The following is a 24,642-nucleotide window of genomic DNA, read 5'->3' on the forward strand; positions in this document are numbered from 1 at the left end:
TAAAGCGTATGATGTACACAGTTTAATCGAGAGTTATAGCCACGACCACGTTATATCTCAGAACACGAATACCTTCTGCAGTAAGGGAGGGAAAACGATGTGGTAGTCTTTAACGCCAACATAATTCCCAAGATGGAAAACATTAGTGAAGACAGTAGTACCCCTTTTGTGTACTACGAAGGTAGTGCTTGGTGCTTTCAGAAAAAAAAAAAAACAGCTTATAAATAACAATATCTCAACATTATGGGAGGGGAAAAACTATATCCGAAGTGTTTCACAGAATTAATGCTTTCAAACAGTACTTCAACATAATTGATGAGCAACAAATTACCAAAGGTTTCATTTTGCCCTGAAAGATAGTTCAAGCAGGAGAGAGACTTGACGTATATGACAATTAGCTATGCATACATATGGAAATCCACCTTTTAAAAACAAACAGCACTTAGTGTTTGATTCCCGTATAACAGAGGCACAAACTTTGCTAGCTTCTTTTTCACTTAATGAGACTGTGCAATACTGGAGCAGTAGTCTAAAATATCCTGTATAGTGAATTCCATAGTGATCCCTGATCCAGGGTAGCAGCGAGCTATCAGCCCTTCAAAGTGCTTGTACTGTCGTATAAACTCATCTTGCATCGAATGCCACACAACCTGCCCAAAAAAAAAGAAAAAAAAAAAAAAAGAAAACTTCAGGAAATGTCAACTGGCACAATAAGCTAAATGTGAACTACCAGACACAGGCTCATTAATTTATTCTCGGTTGAGGTGTCAAACTAAAGCTTGTCAAAAGCAAAGTTCTGTAAAGAGAGTTGCTGCATTAAAAAAATGGTTGAAGATTTTTACCCATTACGTTTCTTAAAAGTCTTTAATATTTACATCACTACTACCAAATCCACAGAGCAAAGCAGAAAATAAAGACGAGAAGGTGTGTTTATGCATTTAGAAGGAATACCTAAAATAGGTATTGTTTTTGTCTTTAAAGAGAACACTCCAAACTAGATTAGTGTTACTAATTCACATTCAGGCTTTAAAAAGCTCTTAGTGTATGCTTAACTCTTAAACCTCCTTATCTTATAGTCCAGTGAGAAAGTTTACAGAATGTACTAAAAGACCTCAGTAATATACCATCAGAAAAGGTCTAATTGAAAGCATATTCTGCTATAGTGTACCTAAGTTTCCTATCAGGTTAACAGTTGATTTAAATCTAGTTCTTTCTACTCCCAGTGTATTTTGCAGAATAGAGATCACTCACTAATGGTTCCTTTATGATCCCCTAGCTGTCCTTCTTCCAGAACTCTCTCCCTACCAATTATAGTTCAAATGAATTCATTACACCAAAAAGAATCGGAGCAGGATTATAAAAAAAAAAAAAAAAAAAAAAAAAAAAGTCTCAGCTCAAAATTCAAGGGTTTCCAGAATTTTGCCGAAACTAGGTATGTCTTACAGAATATATACATAAAAGACAATAAAAGCCTTTCTGTAAACAATAGATGCTTTTAAACTATGACTTAGTTTACCTGAAGTAAGTTTTCTTCTTCACAGAGATGTTTGTCTACCTTCTTGTAAAGATTATCCAATCCTTTCTTGACTTCCTTACCAGGATATTCCTTTATGACTTTACGAAGCTCTTGTTTATTAAAAGCCAGTTGATAGCTTACTTCTTCTTCTCGTATACCTTGGGCCACACGAGCTTCAACACCTTCAAAGAAATGCTAAAAAATAATAATAGTATTAATGATTACCATAGACCACAGCACATTTTTGGACGAAAATAACCAGATTTTTCATGGCAATGAAATTGTACTGACTATACTTCAGTTGTGTCTTAAACAAATGGTTTTGGGGAAGGAAAAAAAAGTGAGAAGAGAAGTAGGGTACTCTTGGCAGCCATGCTTGATTCTAAAATAGTAAATGGGGATTGTTACAGATGCACTGACAAAAATACCAGAGATTGCAAACTAAACATGTAAGAGGAAGTTATGCTACTCCATATAATTTTAAACTATATAGCTAAACTCAAATATACGTACATTTAATTTCTCAAGAGGCTGTCCGAGTGAGTAGATGACGTAAGACTGAAGATGATCGGTGTATTTCTGTTTGGCTTCTTTCTTCTCAGCCTCAAGACAAGAAATTTTCAGCCGAGAAAGTGTTGCAAAAATATGATGGAAGTTTTCCATCATGACCACATCTCTGGGTGTTTTCTGGCTTTCATTAGCTACTTTCTCAACTGAAAGGAAGCAAAATACTTAAAATACCAAAAGAGCAACCAAATTCAGAAAAACTGATAACCATAGCATTGCCAGAACAGGAATTTTGGATTTTATCACAAATATAACCATTTGTATGAATTACTACCATAGCAGCCACTAAATGAACAGATAGTTGAGTGCCTTCAAAAGTAGATATCAGATATGTACAGACCCTAAGGTTATATTATTAGTATGCAAAAAAAAAAAAAAAAATCACTTATCAACAGACATAAAATAGGGACTACATATGGTCATTTACATAACTGAAAAACTACCACCATGTTCTGTGGAGGCTTTCGTTAAGCATGCTTTCATTATCCTTTATAAATTTCATGTGACAGAACTATTTAAAAAAATTGCTAACTCCCCTCTTTGCTAAAGCAAAATTCTTCAATAACAACTCCAACACCTTTTTTTTCCCCCCTTCCTTTCTTTCTTCATCTACTTCTCACTTTATTTTTTTTGCTTATTAGTTTCATGGTCAGAATTACTGTTGCTTTCCAAACTTGTCTTGCATTTCTCTTACCCCCCACCCTGGCATTTATTTATTTTATTTTTTTTTAATAATAAAATAAAGATCCCACCCAGACTTATCTCCTTATTTAAGCTACACTGGGGCAGAAGAGAGAGGAAACCACTTGAGACTGGGCATGTAGAGTAGCTGGGTGTGTAGCATTGCTCCTCTCTCCTTCCAGAGCCCTTAACCACTTCCCCCATCACAACCAAGTTACTCCGCAAATAGGCACAAAGGGAAATACCTAGCTTGCTTTTAAAGCATACATTATGTCAAAAGGTTTACACTGTTCTACTGATAATAGAGATAACCAAAATGTCAGCACAATGTTGGTCACATAGTTTGCAATAAAGACTCTTAAAATAAATTATCGATTAATTGGAGCAATGTATATACATAAGAAAAAATAATCATTTTAGTAAGTATGACCACCTCAGAACACCTACCGCTGACAAAAACAGCCCTAATAAGTTTTATGTAGGCTTTATCTAGATCTCCTCGTCGTTCTGCATTTTTGAAAATTGATTCAGCAAGGCCTGCAAACTCTTCAAACTCAGCAACAAATGGAAGGATCCCAACTTTACTTTTCTTTGAGATTTTCACTTCATCCATCTGTTTCATTTGATTACTCTTAAATTTAAAACAAAGAAAAAAAAAAGATGTTAGTCTCTAGTGTACAATTCCAGACCCTGTAACAACTAGTAAAAGAAACTAGTGAAAAAAATTGCAGGCACTGAAAAAGTTAACATGTATTCAAACAGGGAAATCATTATCTTTTAATCTGAGTTTTCCTCCCTTCTTATCCTTATGAATTTGCTACAAGAAATAACTGAAGGAAAAAGGAAGATAGGCAAGTAAGGTCTTCCAGCTTTTATGTTCCTTTGCTTGCTTACTTAGTATTAAGAACAGATGACAACTTATCCACCAGAAGCAATTAGCAACTGATAGTTGGATTTTCATTCCACAATCTAAAACAAGGAACTTTGCTTTTCAGAATCAACTGAGCAAACAATTCATTCCGCCACTGAAAGCTTCACTGATCTTCTACTGAAATTTTATTTCTGAGTATAATCCAAGAGTCAGTTTCAAAATATTTTAAGCATTAAGCTGATCATGAATGACTAGTCTTGTTACGTTGGCCTTGAGTCAAATTACATTTATAACAATTAAAAAACATTAGTTATACTAACAAACGTTTTCACTAAACTTGCCAAATTTCATATAATGGTCATGTTGTATTAACAAAGGCAAATTTCCTTGGCAGTAGAAGCTGTCTCTCCTACTGCCAAAAAATTAGCCACTTTAACATTCTACAAAAAACTGGTTTAGGTAAGATAAAGATAGCTGAATACATGGAAGAGAAGTCTATTTGGCAAATGATGCAGGTTTTGCTTTTCCCTTGTGAGCCTAAGTCCATGAGTGTTTTTGTTTGTTTTTTAAAGTAAGAAAAAGTCAGAGAGCTGTATTTTACTTGACTGATTTCAATAAGACTATAAGTTGAAAACAACTAAAACAGTCATCTAGCTCACAGGCGTAAGATCTTAATGAGTGGTCATATTTCTTACAAACAGCTAATTATTCAAGAAAAGTGGAATGGAGAGGGGGGAAAAAAACACAACCACCGATTACTTTTCTTTTTTTTTTTTTTTTTTTTTTTAAGGCCAATATACTAGCAATGAATTTACTCATTTTCACTTCAAAATTATGGCAAAAAGTCTAACTATAAAAATGCAAAATCAAACATGATGGAAGTGGGCTTCCTATAATATTATAGTTATCTTAAATCAGAATAACTAAAGAACTTACAATGCACTTATCAAAGTTCCTTTTGACAGTCACCAAAACATTTCCAAGTGTTGTGCTGAGAAAGGAAGCTGGGTCCACATTTTGTGCTGTCCATACATGATGACTCATCTTAACTAACATATAAAGGGAATTAAAGCTATCAATCTTGTCCCCCAGTGCTATAAGATTATTCAGTTCAGGCTCAATACAACGAAATATTTTTGTCATCATTTGCCGGATCATGTCCTTCCTAGTAAAAATGCACAAGAGAAGTATTACTCTGACAGTTTACTGGACTATTTTACATGTTCTTAGATACATATTTTTAGGATAAATTTATTGGATCCAAGTCCAATTTTCACCCAACAAGTCTCATGATTTTCAGAATGCTGCTAAGTGACAAATAAAATGCCAATGCCTCATGGTCAAAAAAACAACAAACAAAACAACAGCAGTCACAGGTATGAGATATTCCAACAAAATATCCTGTGTAGAATCTGGCTCACACTTAAATTCAGAATTTTGCTAAGCATAATTTGCAAAGCCTGTTTTACATATTATAAACCCCAGTTTCACTTGAAAATCACACATCTTTATTCTACTGTAGACATAAATATTAATTCTATATGCAAAATTATTATTTTTAATATTTGCTGACACATTAAGTGTCTAGTTACAAATTCAGAGTTCACTATTCATTTTCACTAGAAGGGAAAAGTTTACTACAGAGAAAAAAGCTTTATATTACAAAGAAGTTCTTAAGCCTACATGTGAACTAAGAATAAATAACATCAGCACATACTCCGATGATATTGTTTGTGGAACACCAGAAGGGTATGAACGAGATAGATTTCCTCCATCCATTTCCTCAGCTTCATTCTGTAAGAACAAAAAGTGTAGGAAGCTGAAAGTTTATCTCAAATTCCAAATTTAACTGATAAGCATGTCTGACAAGAACAGTATAATCATCAGATTTTTTTATTATTTTTTATTTTTTTCCCCAAAGTAAATACAATGGTTTTCTGGGTTCTGGTAGAAGATCTCTGGTCATGTTTCTCAGTGCTATATACAATTACTTTCCATGGCCTTCCTACGTAATATCATGAAACAGCATGCTTAGTGTGAGCTTATGAGAAAAAAAATGCAATGCCAAAAGAAACAGTTTTGGTTCTTTCTTCTTTTTCAATAGATTTTGTATCAGTCAGCCATAAAACAAAGATTCTGCCAGCTGATAGAGAAAAACAAATGACTGATCAGCCATATCACACAATTGCCAGATAAATTCCAAAGTTATATTTTAAACAGGCCTCACAAGGCTTGTTCAGCATTTAAGTTCTGTCACTGAATTAAGAGAGTCATACCGTTGTTGATCCTGAGATGCCCTGATGTTGCTGTAGTTTGAAAAATTTACTAATGAAGTCCTGTTCGGCCAGACACAGGGGCTCCAGTTCACTTAGAACTTGCTCAAAAATCTAAAGACAAACAAATATTTTAATCAATACATTGAATATTCTGAACAGCAAGAAATACTCATTTTATTTGTTTATTTCCTAGGATTTCATTGTCCATCTTCAGTAAGGTTTAGAAGGCTGATTTCTATTTAATAGAAATGCAAACAGCTCAGTTTTTAATTTTCAGAAGTGTTACCTGCATCTTCAACAACATTTTCTTGTTTTCTCAACAACATTCATTTATTTGTTATACAGGCATATATTTCCTCCCAGAAAACAGACAAACAAAAAGACCAAGGATTTAGAGAGAGTAGAATAAAAATAATCGTTTCCATCAAAAGAATTAATGGAGAACATGAAAATTATTTTTTAATCTCTCAGAGGAAGAACCATTCCTTTCCCCCTTACTCCAAAAATACGTACTTTTTTATACTTGAGAAGGATATGCAAGACAGTTTTAATCCAAAAGTAGGTAGGATTCATAAGTAACATTTCTGTCTTACCTTATCAAATTTTGTTCTGTCAGCCACATCAAGATCAGAGGCAGACATGTTTCCCATATCCAACAGTGAGGATGACTGAGACCTACGATTTCCTGAACTCTGAACAGAGAGTTTATTTAGGCTAGAAGTAGACCCAGTCAATTTTCCAGAGCTTCCATGAAGACCTGTTAAATAAAGAAATAATGAAAGAGGGATGCAAAGGTAGAATAAAATACTCAAGAACAGGTTCATTACAGAACGCAGGGCCACTAGCAACTTTTGATCTTGTACATTAAAAAAAAATAAATCACTTTTCATCTAAGCTGAAAATGCTTCTGCTATAAACCGATCTTTTCCTCATTAAAAAGTAACTGAAGTACTTCAAGTTTCAAAGTTGAGTACAATGCAGATATCTAAGTATTGTAAAATTATGAAAACACATTGTAACAATTGTACATTGTACAATTTTACACATTGTAAAATTATGAAAAGGGTATAAAAGGCACAAAACTGTCAAACAAAGCAATACTAGGATAAATACTGTCCGTGAAAGCAAAGATCAGCTATGATCTTTGTGAATATATGCTTTGCGCAAAGGCCACCATAAGAAGTAGAATTAATCCGAAAGAGGGGAATAATAAGAAGTTTTATAGACACCATCCGTCTTGAACTTGGTCTTTCTACTGTTAATGTCCTTTTGGCTCCATAGCTATATTTTGCCTGATCTACAATCCCAGGTGAACTCTGCTGCTACCCCCATCCCTTTGATCATAACTAACATTCAGACATTTGTTTCTCATATTCTGTGGCCTTCACATAGGTGAGGTGCATTTTTATTTCTTTGTGATTGAAATTTTCAGATATGTTGAAACAGGATGGAGAAAGTCAGTAATCGAAAATAAAAAAAAAACATCAGAAGAAGTCATCTATAGTTGACCCACATGTAAACTTCTCACATCTCAACCATAAAGGCACTTGAAAGTAATCCTGCACATTTAATTTAATTGCTATATTGGTATCTTAACGTAACTGCCCAGGTCTAAGGGCACAAACAAGACAAAGTCTATTTATCTAATAAAAGCCGTTATCTCAACCTTCTGGAAGAGCTGGAAGACTAAGACAAGTAAGATCTCAGGCACAAACTTTTTTTAGATCAACTACTAGCATGGGAAAACAGATGTTGCCTTTACCTGCAAAACTTCAACTTCTATGTTGGGCAATTTTTGCTGTACTTCACTTTCCCTTGCAAAAACAATGATTCTGCTAATGCGTATTTCATTCTGAACAAAATGCTTTCATGTTAGGTCCATTTTCCATGATGCAGTGCTACAACTTCACATTGACACACATGCATTGACAATATCAACTAATGCAACTAGTTATACTCACTCTCAGTTTCCTGTTTGACAGCACTTTCTTTTCGAGGCAGTGTAGCTGGGATGGATTAGGTTGCAAGCATCAAAGACAAAGACAAGTTAAAATGCAGTTTGCACAAACCATGCACAAGATGCAAGTTAAGCTCTAACTGGAAAGAAACATGCAGAGAACTATAAGCAGCAAGTAACTACATTGCAAACACATTTAGTTGGAGAGGTACTATTCTAGAAATTGAGAATCTAAGCTACATGGAAAACAGAGTAAGTTCTTAGGTATTAAACTTCACTTTTTCCTATATGGTGTGTTTAAAAAACGTTTTTAGTAACACGTATTTAAGTCTCACAAATTGAGAAGTCCATTAAGTTAGGGGTTTATTTATAGGAGTTAATATTGCAAAGGACTCAGTTTCCAAGACCAATCATATCAATACTATTTATGAAGAAATTTAAATGCATTTATGTAGCTTTGTACTGAGTCAGAGATATATTCCACCTCTTAAATTTAAGAGAAAAAAAAAATGATAAAAAAAAATGCATCAAAAACTGATGACTGAGAATTTGGAGAGGATGAAAACAATGAATTTGTAGTAAAAAAAAAAAAAAACAAAACAAAAAAAAAAAAACACCAAAAATACAAGGCTCCTTTTTTTTTTTTTCTTCCTGGTTTGTGCAGAATAAACCAATTTCTACAAGTGGACTTCGATGTGAAATTTTGAATAAATGCGCATGGTAAAGTTTCCTTACATTTGTGGTACATAAAGAATACCTAACCAGTAAAAGGCATTCGCATACATACATTAAAAGCAGTATGTGGTATTAAGAAGATTTTGATGAGGATGGATGCTACAAGCCCCCCGGAATGGAGCAGGCAAGCAGAACCTACTGTAATAGAATGAGTAAATACTTCTAAATGCCACAAACATGTCTTAAATACCAGATGTTTTCAAGTAGCCACCACCACTGACAATTCTAATGTCAAAGTCCAATTTAATTCCAGCCTAGTTTTTTAAATCTTGGGTTTTGTGCAATTTTGGAATAAGGAGGTTTATGGCAGATATGTTAAGTATATGCACCTGCCATGCATTTGTCCCACTTCTTCATAGTCCTCAATTTCCAAATGCATGGGACTGCATTATAAAAGGCAGAGAACCTACAGGCAAAGATCAGACAATCAGAAGCATCAGAGTGGCCTTTGAGAAGCCACGTCGTATAGACATACGACAGCAGTAGCACTCTTTCCCACACTTGATTTTATGGTATTTAAGTATCAAAGTCTTGGCTTCAAAAGAAAAAAAAAAAAAAAAGACTACTGAAGACAAGTGTGAATGTGATTATTTTTTTGCCATAAAAATGCAGACAAAGAACCTTGCACTAGCATAGAATGCCAGAATTCTCCCAGCATCCCCGCTGCGTTTGAGGCATTCCTATAGCAGTGCTATTCCCAAAGCACAAAAAAAGGCAAGAACAAACACCAACACAGCTCGGAAACAGGTCATCCTCAGCGTCTGAGTACAACTGGAGCATTATGCACCTACACTGTTTCTTAAATAAGTTTACTATTAAGAAGTGATGTATTTTGAATTAGTGCAACCAGTCATTACAATCACTACCTTCAACATAGAAGCCTTTGAAATTACATATTGTTATAAACTGTTACAAAACACACACAACTTGATATTAAAATAAAGTGAAATCATATAACAGATTTTTAAACATACATAATTTACTTTCCCTGCTTCGTAAATGGTACTAACAAGAACATGATTAGGACTGAGGAGCGAAGCTTTCTTGATCTAATTCACTGTCAAATTTTCTTGCAGCCTCATGACATGGCCACTGATAACCATTACTTAATGGCCTAATTACCATTCATAATATTATGAACTCTGGGAGTAGCCTCACTTCTTCCAGTCTTGGCTATGTAATTGGTGCCTACCACTTTGCAGAAGACTGCACACCTGGGGTCAAGTTTTGTACGTAAACCAGTCACCAGCAAAACTCAAACATAGTATGACCGAGAACTACAACAAAAATCAAATGAACAGCAGTGGTCAGAAATTCTTTGCTACTTTCCTCCTAGACTATCCTGTGCAAACATGCTTGGAGCTCATACAAACACACAACAGAAGCCTTCTGGAAGTGCAGCAATTACACTGGTTAATTGGAGGAGTTCTTTCTCCAAAATGCAACGTCACAACACTTACAGATATCAGGAATATAATTGCTACAAAAAACTGTCTCATCGCAAACGCAGATCACAAATGAATTGCCAGGATATAATGTTTTGAAAGTCAGTTTATATTAGGATAAAATATTTTGTTCTTCCAGTAAGATAGCTTTTCGAGATTTAGGAATTTAACTGTTCTGACAATGACAGGTTACAATGACAGGTTACGGCACCACTTGCTCTCCAAGTCCAACAGCTTGAACAGACTAATCCTTCCTGCCTCCCCTTCCTTTAACGAAAGCCTCACCACTCTCCTGCTTCCTTACTCTCATTCCCTTTTTCTACTCTCCACCACGAACAGAACCCAAAACAGGTATGGCAGAACATACAAGTTCAAGCTGCACCTCACTTAGAATTTAGAATTTGGAATTTAAAACTTGGAAAAAAAAAACAAAAAAAAAACTGGTAAACCAGGACAGATATCCTAATACCCTAAACATTTTGAAACAGTGCACTTGAAAATATAGAATACCCAAAATATAAATATTTCTACATTACTGTTGCTTTCTAACTATTCAGGTTATTTATTTATTTAAAAGCTTTACTTCTGTACTCATACTAGACATTTTACTCCTATCAGGAATACCAACTCCCTTAAATGGGAAGGCCTACAAGTTAACCAAGCATATCTAGTCTCAGACTACAAAGCAAATCTCAAGTTTCCTCAAATAGAGCTGGCATTAAGAGTAGCTTCTTCAAAATCCAACTGAATTTCACTATATTTCAGTTGTGCTACTTTGGCCTTGGGGAAGCCAGAAATCTTGCCAATCATATTTTTACCCAATTTTCACCTTGCCAAAAACGAACATCTTTAGACCGTTAAAAAACTGATGTAGGTGTTATGAGTATTTTATAGACAAATAATAAAATTCAAAGAAAGACAGATGCCTCCTGGAAGCTTACCAAACTTTTTTCCTTCTTTGGTTGTGCCTGTCATCTTGATCTTGGCAACTTCAAAGAAATCTTTTATTTCCCTTTCATATAGTCGCGATAAATAATCCATGTAATTCTTAAATTAAAAATGTAAAGTTAGTTAACAGGTAAACACACTGACTTATTTTGATTACAGTTAAATAGATCTTAGAAACAGCATGTAAACAAGTAACGATGAACCGTTTCAGACTGTATTTGTATATACATGTATGTATGCAACATGCATAAAAATGTATTCATGACGTTTGAGTAGTTTTTATTCATTTTCTTAGTGGATCCATTGAGCACCAGACACCACTACTCCTCCTCCATAAGGAAACATTTACAATGTGATACATACAAATAGAATTACAGGTGAGAGCGTTACAGAATTTAATTCAAGATTAGAATGGAAGGAATTCAGCACTGTTATTCACAGTCTCACCTCTTCCTGAATATGGTGTCCTTAATTACACCTTCAGCAGGAAAACAGAATGCCTGAAAACTATGGGATGCAGAAGTGTACTTGTGTGCTTACTACAGGATTCAATGAATCCCAAATTAATGTCTGCAACACTGCCAAAAATAAGCTTGAATTTTAAGATGACAATTGGCAAAATGACTGAAAGAAGTCTGAAAGTTATCACTTCTTTAGATTCTTAGTACAAAGGTTATAATTTTTTATTCATGGGCAAAAATCACCCAACATTTTTCTTCCCTTGTTTACCTCAGAATTTTGTTACTTAGTACACACACTAAAAAAAAAATAAATAAATTATTGAAGACCACCTCCAAGGTGTCAGCCATTTAACATTTGCAAAAGAAGAAGTGTTTGAAAGCCATTTTAGGACTCTAATTTAAAATCTTCCATGGTTAAGATTTAGGAATGGTAGTACTTCAATAAAAGATTTGTTCTGTTACGGAGCAACTGTCCCAACTTCTATTCAAACACTTGCTTCCACTTCATGTCAGTTTTAAGCAAGATAGTTAATTACACATATACAAAGCCAAAATGTTTCTGTTTGATCTGCTTTACAAGAGACCTCTGAAGTTTGATAGTCAAGTGAAATGAAGAAAATGAGGTCTGAAATGAAGAGATTGAAGTCTGCTGAAATAAAAACGTCATAAAGGTAAACAAGCACACCAACATGAAAGTAACTTAATTTTTAATACTAGATTGTAAAATGGTAAACTTGTTTCAAGTAAAGGTTAATGTGACATTAATATATTAACCTTCACTTCACGTGATACTTCAGAACGGAGACACAGATAGCATCTTGGAAAAAAAAAAGACAGGACACAACAAAGATGTAAAGTGAAGTTTCCTATTCCAGAGAGATGATCGGTGAGTTAAATTTAATAAAGGAATATTAAAAGAATATGCACACAGATAGAAACAATTCTTTTGACTCTCAAAAATAGTCCATTATGTAGACTCTGTAGCATCATTTGAGCACTTCACGTACCTTTGTTAGCCCTTCATATTTTCCATAATCTGTGTTCTTAAGCCACTCCATGAGTTTTGCATATCGAAGTAAGTCTCTGTGAAATGGATGGTGATTGGGTAACGTCAATTCAACAGAGTGCTGGGCGAGAGTAGAACTCTGATCGTGGCCCTTGATAAGAAATAGTATGAAAATAAATCAGGAAACTCTATACAAACATAGAAGAAGTTTCCTCAAAAACTTGACCAAATAGACAAATTCAGACAAATAGCACAGCATCAAAATATCTTGCATAGAAAAAATGTCTACAGACCCAGACTGAAGAGATATTTAATATAACACAAACATTGAGTTTGGCAGACAATGCACCTTAGTAAGCTTGTTCATTGCAAGGCTCTTGCAGTTTACAGTATTGCCTTCAGGGTGAGTCAGCTTGGCATTTTTTTTTTTTTTTGCACAAGAATGCAAGGTGAAGATTTAATGACAAGTGTTCAACTGTTTTTAAAAAAAATCCAAGGTTATTGCGTGGTTTCTCTAAAAATTACAAAAAAAAAAACAAAAAACAAACATAGGTACTTCTTCTTAGGCTCTTATTCCCATATACTGTAAGACACTTCAAACTGATGAACAGGTGACCTGGGTGTTAATTACGAGCTTTATGCTCCTCTGAAAATCTGTAGAAGTCCAAACCATTTGAGCCATATCTTAAAAAGATGAGTTGGCACATTCTATCACTTGCTCTCCTGCACTCACACACATACTTTCAGTAACCATACACTAGAGTTAAGCAATTTAGGACATGCAGCATAAAACAATCCGTTTAACAGCAAGCTGCTAAGTTTACACTCCACCTTTTCTCTGGGCTACCTCCTGAAAAACATAATATCCTTTAAATGAGGATTACAGCATATTTCTTGAACAACATTAGTATCTGGCTTGTTTAAGCTTTCACTTGCTTGAACTCACAAGCTTCCTGGGCAATTCAAGAAGCAAGATGACACAGCAGTTCAGCCATATAGCAGAATGCTCACACATTAGCTCAGTGTTAGAGCAGAGGACAACGTCAAAATGGCTTTAACATTTTCTGAAAAACCTTTTTTTAAACCAGGCTTGTAAGGAATACAGCAACAGAACTTGATCTTAAGTATTAATCTATGCCCTAACAACACAAAAAGATTGCCTAATTAATCTCTGGTTACTGTAGTATAATAATATACACGTGTTTTAGAAAGGTCAGACAAATTATTCCTAATTTTTCAAATATATATTACAAGTTTATACTACATAAGTTTATAAAAAAGAACAATTTTATACTTCTAAACTAATATACATAGGCCCACATGTTGGTGAAACTTTTTTTTTTCATCTATTGAACTCTGAATCAAAGTATGTCTTACTTGTATTAGCAGCTGCCTGTACAACCTTAATTTGCCATTTTAATTTAGAAACGTGTCTTATTTAGATTTCTCCTTCAGTATTTATTTTTCAAATAAATATTCTAAACAATGCACACTTCAGATGTTCAAGTATTCCAGTTACCTTCCAAAAAAATGGGACTGAGAACTGGCTCAGCAGTTCAGAACAGTCTGTTCATCAGCCTAACAGAACCATATCATTTTACGTAAGATAACACAGAAATCTGTTATACCTGCAGCACTTGAATCCATGCCTCAAAATGTGGTACATACACTTTCTTTCCTTTTTTTTTTTTTTTTTTTAATCTCCACAGAAAGCTTAATGCAGAGGCTCATCTAACGAACTCTTCCTGCTTAATCTTGCAGTGATGCTGTATTTTTACCTGTTGACTAATCCCGGGCAGCTAACAGCAGGCCACAACTTTTCAGAGGACGAGTTTATACAAAAGCCAACATGAGGCCAGAGTTAGTACCAGAATTAATAATAAACTGCAAATTTGCAATGTTACTCATTTGCAACAGCACTGAGAAGTCTCTTTAAAGGTATTTTGTCTAATACACAAAATATTACGTAGTAATAATAATCTCTTACCATTTTTAATAATAAAATCCTCAGCGCAGAACATCAGAAAAGGCACTCTCTTAAACAGCCACTTCGACACGTGATTCTGATATTCAAACTTTGTGACTGTACTTAACATAGGCCATTTTTAACTTGCTCATTTAGAGGCCAGGAGAGATGGCCTGTGCTGTTTTTCAAAATACAAAATTTAATCGGAGAAGCATAGCTTCTTACGAAAAGAAACATAGCTTCTTTTTGTGTAAAGACAAAAATTTTAACATGCTGTAGAACTCAAATTCTCCCACAAAGCAAAGAAAACGTAGGAAATGCTTCTCTGCCATAAAAACAGGCTTGTGTCCTCAAATGCCATTATCCATCATAACTCTATTCCAATGTCGCATATAGACTAATACATAAAAAATTAGGACTTCTAAAACTTTTATTGTACTAATATGTATAAATAATGAGTTACCTTTATTTACAAATATTACAGTTTAACACAACTGTAGTATCTGTATAGTTGTACACACATTATAATTTTCTGAAAATATTTTTTTCCAGCATACATCTAAATCTGTGTCTCTTTGCAAACTCTGTAGATAAATTAGAGGAATTTCATCTTACAAGCAGATCAACAAAGCTTGAGAGGTGATGAAAAAACTGGAAGTGAGAAGGGATGTAAGTCTGATGTTCTGCAACCAATAAGGATTTCTTATTTGTAAAGCCAAAGATGCAGCTGCTAGTTCAGTAAGTCAAGCTCAAAAAAATTAGTTGGAAAAGCTTGTATCAAACCTGATGTACTCACTGGAACTGAAAGATAGTACGGCTTGTTATAGAGTTGAAGGAGGGTCTGAGTAAACTAATTGGAGATAAAAAATACAGCAATAAAAAGATCGATGCTAAAGAAAGACATCTAGTCTTTAGGAAACCAAACTCAGGACAGCGATCTCTGAATATTTCAAGTTAAGGCTCAAAAACGAAGGTTTAAACATCTTACTTGTATGCTTCTTCTACAGCCGTTGAAGTAGAGAGAGCAAGAACTCTTCTCAGTCCCTAAGATCCTTAAAACTCAATGCTTTTTTTCCCCCTCTTAATTACTCAAGCCTCACAACTAAAATATGTGTTCATATATTACATGGTTTGCTCAATTCGGACAGATTAGTACAGATAGTACAGATACCTGTAGTTTTTAATTTATTTATTTGAGAGATTCCTCTAGTCACTATAGTTTGGAATGCTTAGTAATTCCTCTGCTTGAAGTGCCTCTAGCAGTCCATTCAGTTACCACTTAGATCGCAGAACATGTCTAATTTTAGTTTGATTGCTTTTCTTTTTAGAAGTTTGGGACAGAGTATTTCATAAATAATAAGAAATAATACCTGCTGAACAAATACACTGTTCAAATGACTGGCAAGCCTCCGTGCAAATTGCTCACGCAAGTCACTAAACCGCTGCTGTTGCTGTTTGACTGCATGAAGCATATCATGTCCTAAAAACAAAAAGAACACAGTACAAAATATATAGTAACACATTGTATGTAGGCACCAGAAGGACCACTAGTCACAATTCCTTCAGTATATAGAAATGACATGTGAGTCTGATCAGAAAGGCACATAAAATGAAAGCACTACCATCACGAATTTGGTATTTTAGACTGCAGTCTAACAAAAACATTACCTGGACGAAGAGCTACATTCATACACTGCAGAAGGGCATCCGCTGCATTAGTGCAGGCCTCAATGCCTCGAGAAGATGTCAGATCTCCCTCCTGAAGGGCTTTTATATGACCTTTAGCCAAATCCATGTGATTCTACAAAATAATGGATAGTACCATCCATAAGCCAAAAGCAGGTTACAGCTTGCTACTCTGATGATCCAAGAATGATAAATACAAAGCCATTATTATAAAAACTTACTGAAGTTAGTGCAATAATAAAACTGAAAAATCAACTGTCATAAACAAACTTCATACGTGGTTACCATAGAGGGTAGCAACCTAGAAGAAATGTATACCCAATACGAACAGCGATACTATACACCATAAAAATGCTTACCACTAAGAACTCGATCTCTGACAGCAGCTTCACATTATTGGTGTTGCTGAGATGGATTAGGTGGTTACTTTCTGAAATTTGATCCATTTGCTCTTTTACACTCTGAAGCATTTCTTCATAACTGCTCAATTTTATCTCAATTTGGTCAACTTCCTTTAGAGCTTCATCCAGCAACTTCATCAAGATATTCACCTGTTTCTCCGAGGCCATAATTGACTGGATATTTGCCTGTACAGAAAATTAAACCATAAGATTTCAAGAGACATTTTTTGTATCTCAAAAGCATTCTGATAACCTCTTCTGTCTCCATTACTGTCACATGGACAGTTTTCAAAGTGCTTGATGAAAGAGACAAAGCAGTATAAGCTTACAGTACTTCTCCTTTAAAGTGTTATTTGAACACAGCAGTCTCATTCTATGAGACTTCGTTATTTCATAAAGGAAAGATACAAAACCAAAACTTTTGTCAAGTTCTTAGAATTAAATAAAATTAAATGCACAAAAATAAAAACCCAATAATAATCCCTACTATCTTAAAACATTTATTTGCAGAAAAAGAGCTTAGGTGATAAGCTTGCATTTTTTGTTTCAAGAACAACAATCTCTGTAACAATCATTTTCAAAGTGTAAGAAAAATATATATCTTTGCAATTTTAGGAGTTTGTAGGCTATTTTCTCAAGACTGTTTTATCCCCTGCATCTCCTTTTTTTTTTTTCTTCCTTAAGTGACATTTGGAGTGTTGGGCTGTTTTAAGAAGCAGAACAGCAAAGAATATGGTACTGTTACACAGAGATCTCAATACTGCAATGTTATCAGATTAAATGAAGTTCCTAATTACAATGAGGGTAGTATTTTAGGCACAAAAGTTCACATCTACTGACATAAATATGAATGACTCTTCTCTCTCTCTCCTTGTACCTCCACCTTCATAAACCATATATTCAGAATGCCTCCTTTTTTGAAAGCCTAAAATTCGCTCCAGAATAAGATCTTTAAAAGCTGATAACAGACAGGATGTAGTTCAGCTTAGGAGCAGATATATTTAAATATGAAGCAGAACATGTTAAATACGTTTTCAAAGAACACAGCATAGTCAGTATCAATGAAAACAGCTCCATATGCTAACACCATACATTAGAAAAAAATGTTTACCCCATCTAGCACTTGTAGCTCTCTAGACAACTTCTCTGCAAAGGCTTCAGCGTTAGAGATAGCATATTCACACCCTTCCATCATTATTTCTATATCCTGTTCCTCTCTTGCATTTAATTCTTGGTATTCATCCACAGCCTCTTCATCACCTCCTGCTACACTTTGATTCTCTCCACTTGGGACTGATTCTTGCGTAAAGAAAGGAAATAAAAGAACATTACCGAGAGCAGAAAAGTCAGTTTAAATACTCTTAAAACTCTTTTAAGTTCAACTACCTCTGAATAAATAAATCACTTCCATAAAGAGCATCTGCTACCTACACACACTTTTTTCAAGTCTTCCATGGGTTTCATTAAGATTTCCAGAACTGGTTACAGTGATGCTTTCCAAATCATGCAACATAAGAAAAATAGAAATTGTCAATTTCGTTTATTGCAAGTACAAAGGGACATACTGTCTCTGTTCATTGACCTCTCATGCTGGTAATCAGCATCTGAACGTACTGCAGTATTATTCTAGAATTGTTAGCAGAAGACTAGTAGAAGCTAAAGTCTCAGTAGACAGAGCATAAAGTAAACATACTAGAGAACTTAAGAAATACATCATTAAATAAAACTTGTCTTGATGCTCAAGACAAGTTTCAAAGTAGCAAAACCAGTACTGAGGTAAATGAGAATGACATAACAGTGTTTTTTCAGAATTGATTTCTCATTGCAGCATTTAATTGAAGAAACCGGTCAACGACTGAAAAGCAATTTACAGAACGTTAGTGTTGTCCAGGCAGAAACTATTTAGAACAATTGAGATATCTCTTATCTGTAGCAACTTTATAAGCTATTTAAAGTCCTATTTACAAAAAGAGAAACACAAAAAGCATATTATTTGAGACAAATTTCTTACAAAGCAGAATAAAGGAAAAAGGTGTTACGCACCTTCTGCAACTTTAGGTAGTTCTGAAGAATTAAAAGGTATGGAAAAGCAGAGGAAAGGAAGCAGAGAATATTAGCAGGCAAAGCATGAACAGTGTGTGCAATTTTAAGTGGCAGTAAGTATGAATGTTTTAACATTGCAAGAACTTGAAAAGTTAGAGGTCAGTTAAAAACAAGTTTCAGTCAACATCAACATACAGAAATGTTACCCTCTGTTTTTACACTTCTATTTCAAGTTCCTCTGCTCCAACTACTCTAGTATTTAACAACAATTTACAATTTAGCTACTTACAGAAGTAATGTAAGATACATCTACTCACTACACTTTACTAGGAAGTTTTAATTATTAAAATACAATGTGAATGTAAAAATATTTAATACAACACGAGCAAACAAGATGTTAAGACTTCTTAGCATCCAAATCAGTTAGCTGTAATAGGATCCAGCAGAATTTAACGCGATTCACTACACGTAAACTAGAAACCAGATGAAAAACCTCATCTAAAGGTTAGAATGCTATCGAAGTATCACGTTTTAAAGCATCTTTGTAATTCATGGCAATTGAGAACCAGAACAAAATCAGATTTGTTACTCATTTAGACCTACCAAATCTTGCAGGTAGATTTTATTTTGTTCAAAAAGAAAATACCTTAGGAATACAATACATGTATCAATATTCAGCATTTCATTACTGAAATACTTTGATCCAGTTAAGAGATTTCTGTTATCTAATTTTCTGATAGAAAATTTGTTATCTAGTCACCTTGTTTATCGGAAGACTTCAAAAATATAAAATTGAATAATAAAAAAGTCAGGGTTAGGATTTTGGTTCTTTTTAGTACATCTGCTTTACATCAATAATTACTAAACTTTACACTGAACATGCAGTTGCAGAAACTTACCTTCCAAAAGTTGTGAACTGACGTTAGTAAAGTCAATTTTTTTCCTAAGGTATCTCTGATTGAGTTTCCAGATACACGAAATGAAAGTGTTCTTTTCCACTGTGCTGCTTGCAACCCATTTGTACACTTTGTCAAAATGCAAATCAAACTCGGGATTTTCCTGCAGAAGACAGGATATATTACAAGCTTAACAGTTAAATGAATAAATAATCTCTGCAGCTCAGAAAATCATTTACTTACTGAGATGGTAGAATAAAATGAAATTACACAGATGACAACCTTTAGCTGATGCACTGATACTGGCACCCTGATGTGCCTTAATGAAAAGCTAAAACACTGGAAGTGAAAAAGCAAAATTTATGCTATGAATATAGCATTTTGTCAAGGCAAACAAGGCAACAAAAACATTGTACAGAGATCTATGAGAGTTTCAAATAACATTTGAGAGCGCTGTCTGTCCTGATACACCACCCCCAAAACGTCTAAGGCCTTGTGTTAGCTTCCTGGTGACAAAAATGGTAGCTGGAATTACTGACAACATATGCAACACATCCAAGGAGACTCAGGGAAACAGGCAAGGGAAGAAGATTATGAACACACACACACACACACACGCAGTATTATATCTTTATCAGATATAGATAGATATAGATATGAGATAGTATCTAATACCACAAAACAGGATAGAAAAAAATATTTGGTACTTAAATGGTTCTACATAAAAAGCTACTATAAGAAGTATTTCAACTAGATTTATTCCTTGATGAGACACAGCTTTGGTAACATTTGATTAAAATAAATGCTTTCCTTTCTACAGACACTTAAGAACTCTGTATGGTCTATAATTGATAAAAGGGTGTTATAATATTCTAGGCGTTCTACAAAATTGCACGTACTTTAACAGCATCTTTGGCATCGACAACAGCAAGATCTCGAAGTGCCCATGCAGTCTGCCTTTTGTAGAAATCACCCTTGTCAGATTTTTTCACTTTTACCACATTTACTTGCACTGGTCGTTCTGTTGTCACTGCAAAAGGAAGTAGAAGAGTAATTTCAAAATGCTCGAATTACTGTAACATCCGTTTCTGCTGTATTTCAACTTCTGAAGTGAGTTATTTGTAGGAGAGATTTGATAATTTTTATTACATGAAAAGATACTCCTTGAAACAGGTTTCATCCACAATATCTACAGCTCAGTTGAAATATCAGTCACCACATACGCAGCTCCTAAAATACTGAACCCAATTTACTGATGTTTGATACAGCAAGACTATGGCCACATCCCCAACAGCACCAAAGTCATTGGAGATTACATTCCAAATAAAAAAAAAAAAAAAAAAAAAAAAAAAGATTCCTCAGTTTAAATTAAAAAGCAAAAACAAACAAACAAAAACCTAGCAGGCTAATTAATTGATGGATTGGACCGAAGCACCAGCTATATATAATAAAATACACATACTCAAAGGAACATCACAACTCAGTTCCTCAGTCAGTTCCTATGTGTTTCTACAGTGCTCTGCCTTGAACTCTAACCAGCATTCCTTGTTGCACCTTATTTAGGTTGATCAACGTCGATGTCTACTAAATCCTCCTTTTGAGCAATAGATAAAGCCTACTTCAAAAGCACACCAGTCCCACAAAAATAAATTTGTATCTTTCATCCCAAATTATAGAGATCCAGATATAAATGTACAATACTTTTGTTCCTTTCTTAAAAGAAGCAATAACACATGTATAAGCTACAACTGATTTTCTCCATTAGAAATTGAAGCACTTGTTTTATAAGGGCAAGAAATAATATTATAATTTATTGTAAAGAAAACCTAAGAGAAATATAACTGAATAAAAAAAAACAACGATGAAATTAAAAAAATATGATGTGGTATTACATACCTGTTGCGCATAAAAAGCAGTTTCTCTTCTTTTTCCCTGCTTTGCATACATTCACAATGCTCAATAAGCGTTCATCATTGGGAGTGAAAATATCCCTCTGTAAAGCATGCTTGATTGCAGTCATTTTCCCTCAGCTGAAAGATTTTAAGAAGTCATAATACATTCAGGCACATTTAACACACAGATTGTTTAACACGCAAAAAGTCTATGGAAACAGATCTCTGCATATCTAGAATCAGGACTAAGTGTTTGTTTGTTTGTTTGATTTTTAAAATGTTTTGCAAAGACCTGTTTCATTGTTCTCCTCAGCTGGCACATGCTATTAAATGTAACAGCCTGTTCTTACTCCTCTTTATCCTCAGGAGGGTCAGTGACTTGTTACAGTAATGTACAAGAACAAAATGCATCTTTGTAGCTGGTAGAAACTTTGATTTGAAGACACAGTAAACCCGTTATGAGTAGGTTGCCACTATGTTTGACTTGTTTGCAACCTTTTATTTGGTACATGGACAGAGCTCAGAAATGGAAAACATTTCGGTCTGTATTTATGGAGTTTCTCATCTGGCAAGGGAGCAAAAGGGAGCATATTTCATTAAAAGAGAAAGAAAGTATGTATGCCTAGGAATAAATCAAGAGATTTCTTCCAGGAATCAGGCAGTGACCTTGAACCACCTATTCTACAAACAAATGCTAAAAAACAAGGACTTCTGATTGAAAGATATCAAACAGACATCATTTATTCACTCTCACAGCCTGCACAATGCACATGGAAGACTGCACAAGGAAGGACATCAGGGACGGCCCTTTACATCTTCTTGTACAGCGGCAGATGCAGCTTTAAAATCAATGATGTAGTCACATATAGAACCAGGCCATCAGGCTGCACATGTGAGGAGCATTGCCATTAACAGCACAAAAACTTTCCAAACACCTTACAGTTTGTTCTCTATTTTTTTTTCCCTCATTAAGAACATGGCTTTCAGGTAATTTGGGGAATGTGAAGGGGCAGACAAAGAGGTAGAAAGATTGGGGGGGGGGGGGGAGGACTGGGAGCACTTTGCAGGATTTGCAGAGGTAAAATAATACTAAATTAACTGTGTGGTAAACAAGAATAAAATCCTGAGACAGTCACAAATTTCTGAAAGAGACTTTCATCATAATCACCTGGTTCTCTAGCAAAGCATGGTCTAAACCCCAAAAGATTCTAAAAAAAAAAAAAGATAATGGGGTGACAGGGATAATAAGCTAAAAAGAAAGAAACTTCCTAAAATGAAGGGATTAATAGTATTTACCAGATTCAGAACAGATCCTCACACTACAGAAATTGCTCTAGTTCGAGTAAGAAGAGCATCGCACAGACATCATGGTTCAATGTTTTTATTTCAATAGAGGAGCTCCAACATTACTCTCAACTTGTGCCTTAAAATTCTATGGTGCGTTACGAACACGATCGATATACATCCCATGCTATGCTGCCTGATGCTGAAACAATACGTGGAGCTGAATTTTAGACTGCGTTTTCCTGTTGGAGATACTTGGGCTGCTTCCTGTAACAAACTTACAGTGAACAAAGCATTCCCTTGGCATAGGAAACAGAAAAGGCACCGATTTTGCTTTTAGTCTTATGTCCCACTATTCCTCAGCTCTGCTTCCCACCATGTGTCAGCTGAAGGAGTTCGGTAGTTTAATGATCACTGACCTAACAGCTTTGGGAAAACAAAGGTCATCTACCAAGCTGCAATCAGTTCTGCCCAGCGTACAGAGCTCACAGCACTCAAAGCAATGCTGTTTATGTGACACCCCTAAGTAACAATCCGCTGTTAGCAGCTATCCAACAGCCTTCCTCACCCTTCATCCAATGCTGGGCCCAGCTTCTGTTTCCAAATTGCAGCAGGACGTGCTTCTGTTACTCTGTGGCAGATGCCTAAGACAAGCAAAGCACTGACAACCCAACTCATTTTACCAACACCACCTTTCCTTTCCAATTTAGGTTTTATCTTCTAGTCTAAACCACATTCAGACTGCTGCAACCTGCTAACTCTCCATTTCAGTGCCCACACAAGCTGTCGGGGCTGTGCAGAATACACCTCTCCCATAAAACAGAACACATTAAACCTGAGCTCCAAGACTTACTCTGACGTGTAGTCCAACCTGCACTGTAAATTCAACTCTCAGTCAAAACCCTCACGATGGGTCAGAAGCAAGCACATCACTATGTTCTTCATACACGAATCAGGGCACGGTTTGGGTTGGAAAGGGGTTGTTTTAAGGATTATCTGGTTCCAATCCCCTGCCATGGGCAGGGACACCTCCCACCAGACTAGGCTGCCCAAAGCCCCATCCAGCCTGGCCCTGAGCACCTCCAGGGATGAGGCATCTCCAAGGCGAGGAGCTGGAGATAAAGCTGCTTCCTCAGAAAAAAAAAAAAAAAAAATGCTTTAAGATAACTGTATGGCAGCCTAATAAATCCCTTCCAACACTACTGCATTTTTCTCCAGTCACGTTACAAACAGATCTTCTCTTACAAAAAACCTATCCAAGACACCACCACCCCACCGAGGGAGCCAGCCCAGGAAATACACGGGGAAGACTCCATAGGAGTCAAAGAGCAGCCATTTCACACCAAAACCCTTAACGGGGGGGTTGCGTAAATACTACTGATCGGCCACTGAACACCAAAACCCTTATGGGGGGGTTGTGTAGACGCCAAGGGGTCGCTCACGGTAGCGGCAGCCCACCCGCCCCCGGCGCCAGGAGGGGCGCCCCGCTCCCGCCGCGGCTCCTACCCGAGCCCGAGGCCCCGGGCGGAGCGGAGGGGAAGGAAGGGGCCGATGGTGCCTCACCAGGGCTGGAGAAGAAGGGGAACGGGAAGGCGGCGGCACCTCCGCCGCTTCCTCTCATGTGATCCTGGCGGCGGCGGAACGGGCAGGGCGGAGAAGGGAGCGGGGAGCGGGCCGGGGCTGCACCGCCTCCCTCGGGGCGGTGCTGGGGGGAGAGGGCGGTGCTGGAGCTGTGTGGTGTGGGTGGGAGCTGGGAAAGGGGCTGGGAAACCTCTGCCGAGATAAGGAAGGGCAGGGAGCCCGCTTCTGAGCTGCTAGGGGAGGTTAGCTGTTCTGTCAGAACTTGGCTGTGTAATTACAGGTCGTGAGGGGCAAGAAAATAAGGCCAGTGTGATCTCTCCACAGTGACCCGTGTGGGTGTGATGAGGGAGCTCTCCTCCTGAAAGACCCGGCGAGCCCATCAGCGGGCTCCTGGTGTCCCTGTGTCCTCAGCAGACCTCCTGGCAGGGTG

At 36.1% G+C, this 24,642-nt stretch overlaps 1 protein-coding gene across 8 annotated transcripts; it reads right to left on the minus strand.

The window, feature by feature from the left end:
- EXOC1 (exocyst complex component 1) lies at positions 1-24,291 on the minus strand. Of its 8 annotated transcripts, none has more exons than XM_032187474.1 (21): positions 24,195-24,291; positions 21,352-21,485; positions 20,355-20,485; positions 19,459-19,618; positions 18,560-18,580; positions 17,628-17,815; positions 16,475-16,702; positions 16,098-16,230; positions 15,800-15,909; positions 15,226-15,279; positions 12,465-12,614; positions 10,990-11,095; positions 7,873-7,917; positions 6,505-6,668; positions 5,912-6,022; positions 5,353-5,429; positions 4,572-4,800; positions 3,212-3,395; positions 2,030-2,229; positions 1,517-1,711; positions 1-650 (listed from the first exon to the last, which is right to left on the minus strand). In XM_032187474.1, the coding sequence occupies exons 2-21, from the start codon at positions 21,473-21,475 to the stop codon at positions 498-500; spliced, it is 2,763 nt and encodes a 920-aa protein (XP_032043365.1). In that variant the 5' UTR covers positions 21,476-21,485; positions 24,195-24,291; the 3' UTR covers positions 1-497. The 8 variants fall into 8 exon arrangements, with proteins under 8 accessions (XP_032043365.1, XP_032043366.1, XP_032043367.1 ...); XM_032187475.1 differs by having other exon boundaries at positions 24,138-24,198; XM_032187476.1 differs by lacking the exon at positions 18,560-18,580.
- Positions 24,292-24,642: the final 351 nt, after the last annotated feature.

This window comes from Aythya fuligula, chromosome 4 (assembly GCF_009819795.1).
Source record: "Aythya fuligula isolate bAytFul2 chromosome 4, bAytFul2.pri, whole genome shotgun sequence".
Classification (NCBI taxonomy): Eukaryota; Metazoa; Chordata; class Aves; order Anseriformes; family Anatidae; genus Aythya; species Aythya fuligula.

What these genes read in the sequence shown, in the direction of transcription:
- EXOC1 (XM_032187474.1), bottom strand. Translation starts at nt 21,475, where the DNA reads ATGACTGCAATCAAGCATGCTTTACAGAGGGATATTTTCACTCCCAAT. An exon ending in ACAGTGTATTTGTTCAGCAG is followed by an intron (nt 15,280 to 15,799) that starts GTATTATTTCTT and finishes ATCTCCAATTAG; the next exon opens with TTTACTCAGACCCTCCTTCA. An exon ending in CCACAAACAATATCATCGGA is followed by an intron (nt 4,801 to 5,352) that starts GTATGTGCTGAT and finishes CATTTTTACTAG; the next exon opens with GAAGGACATGATCCGGCAAA.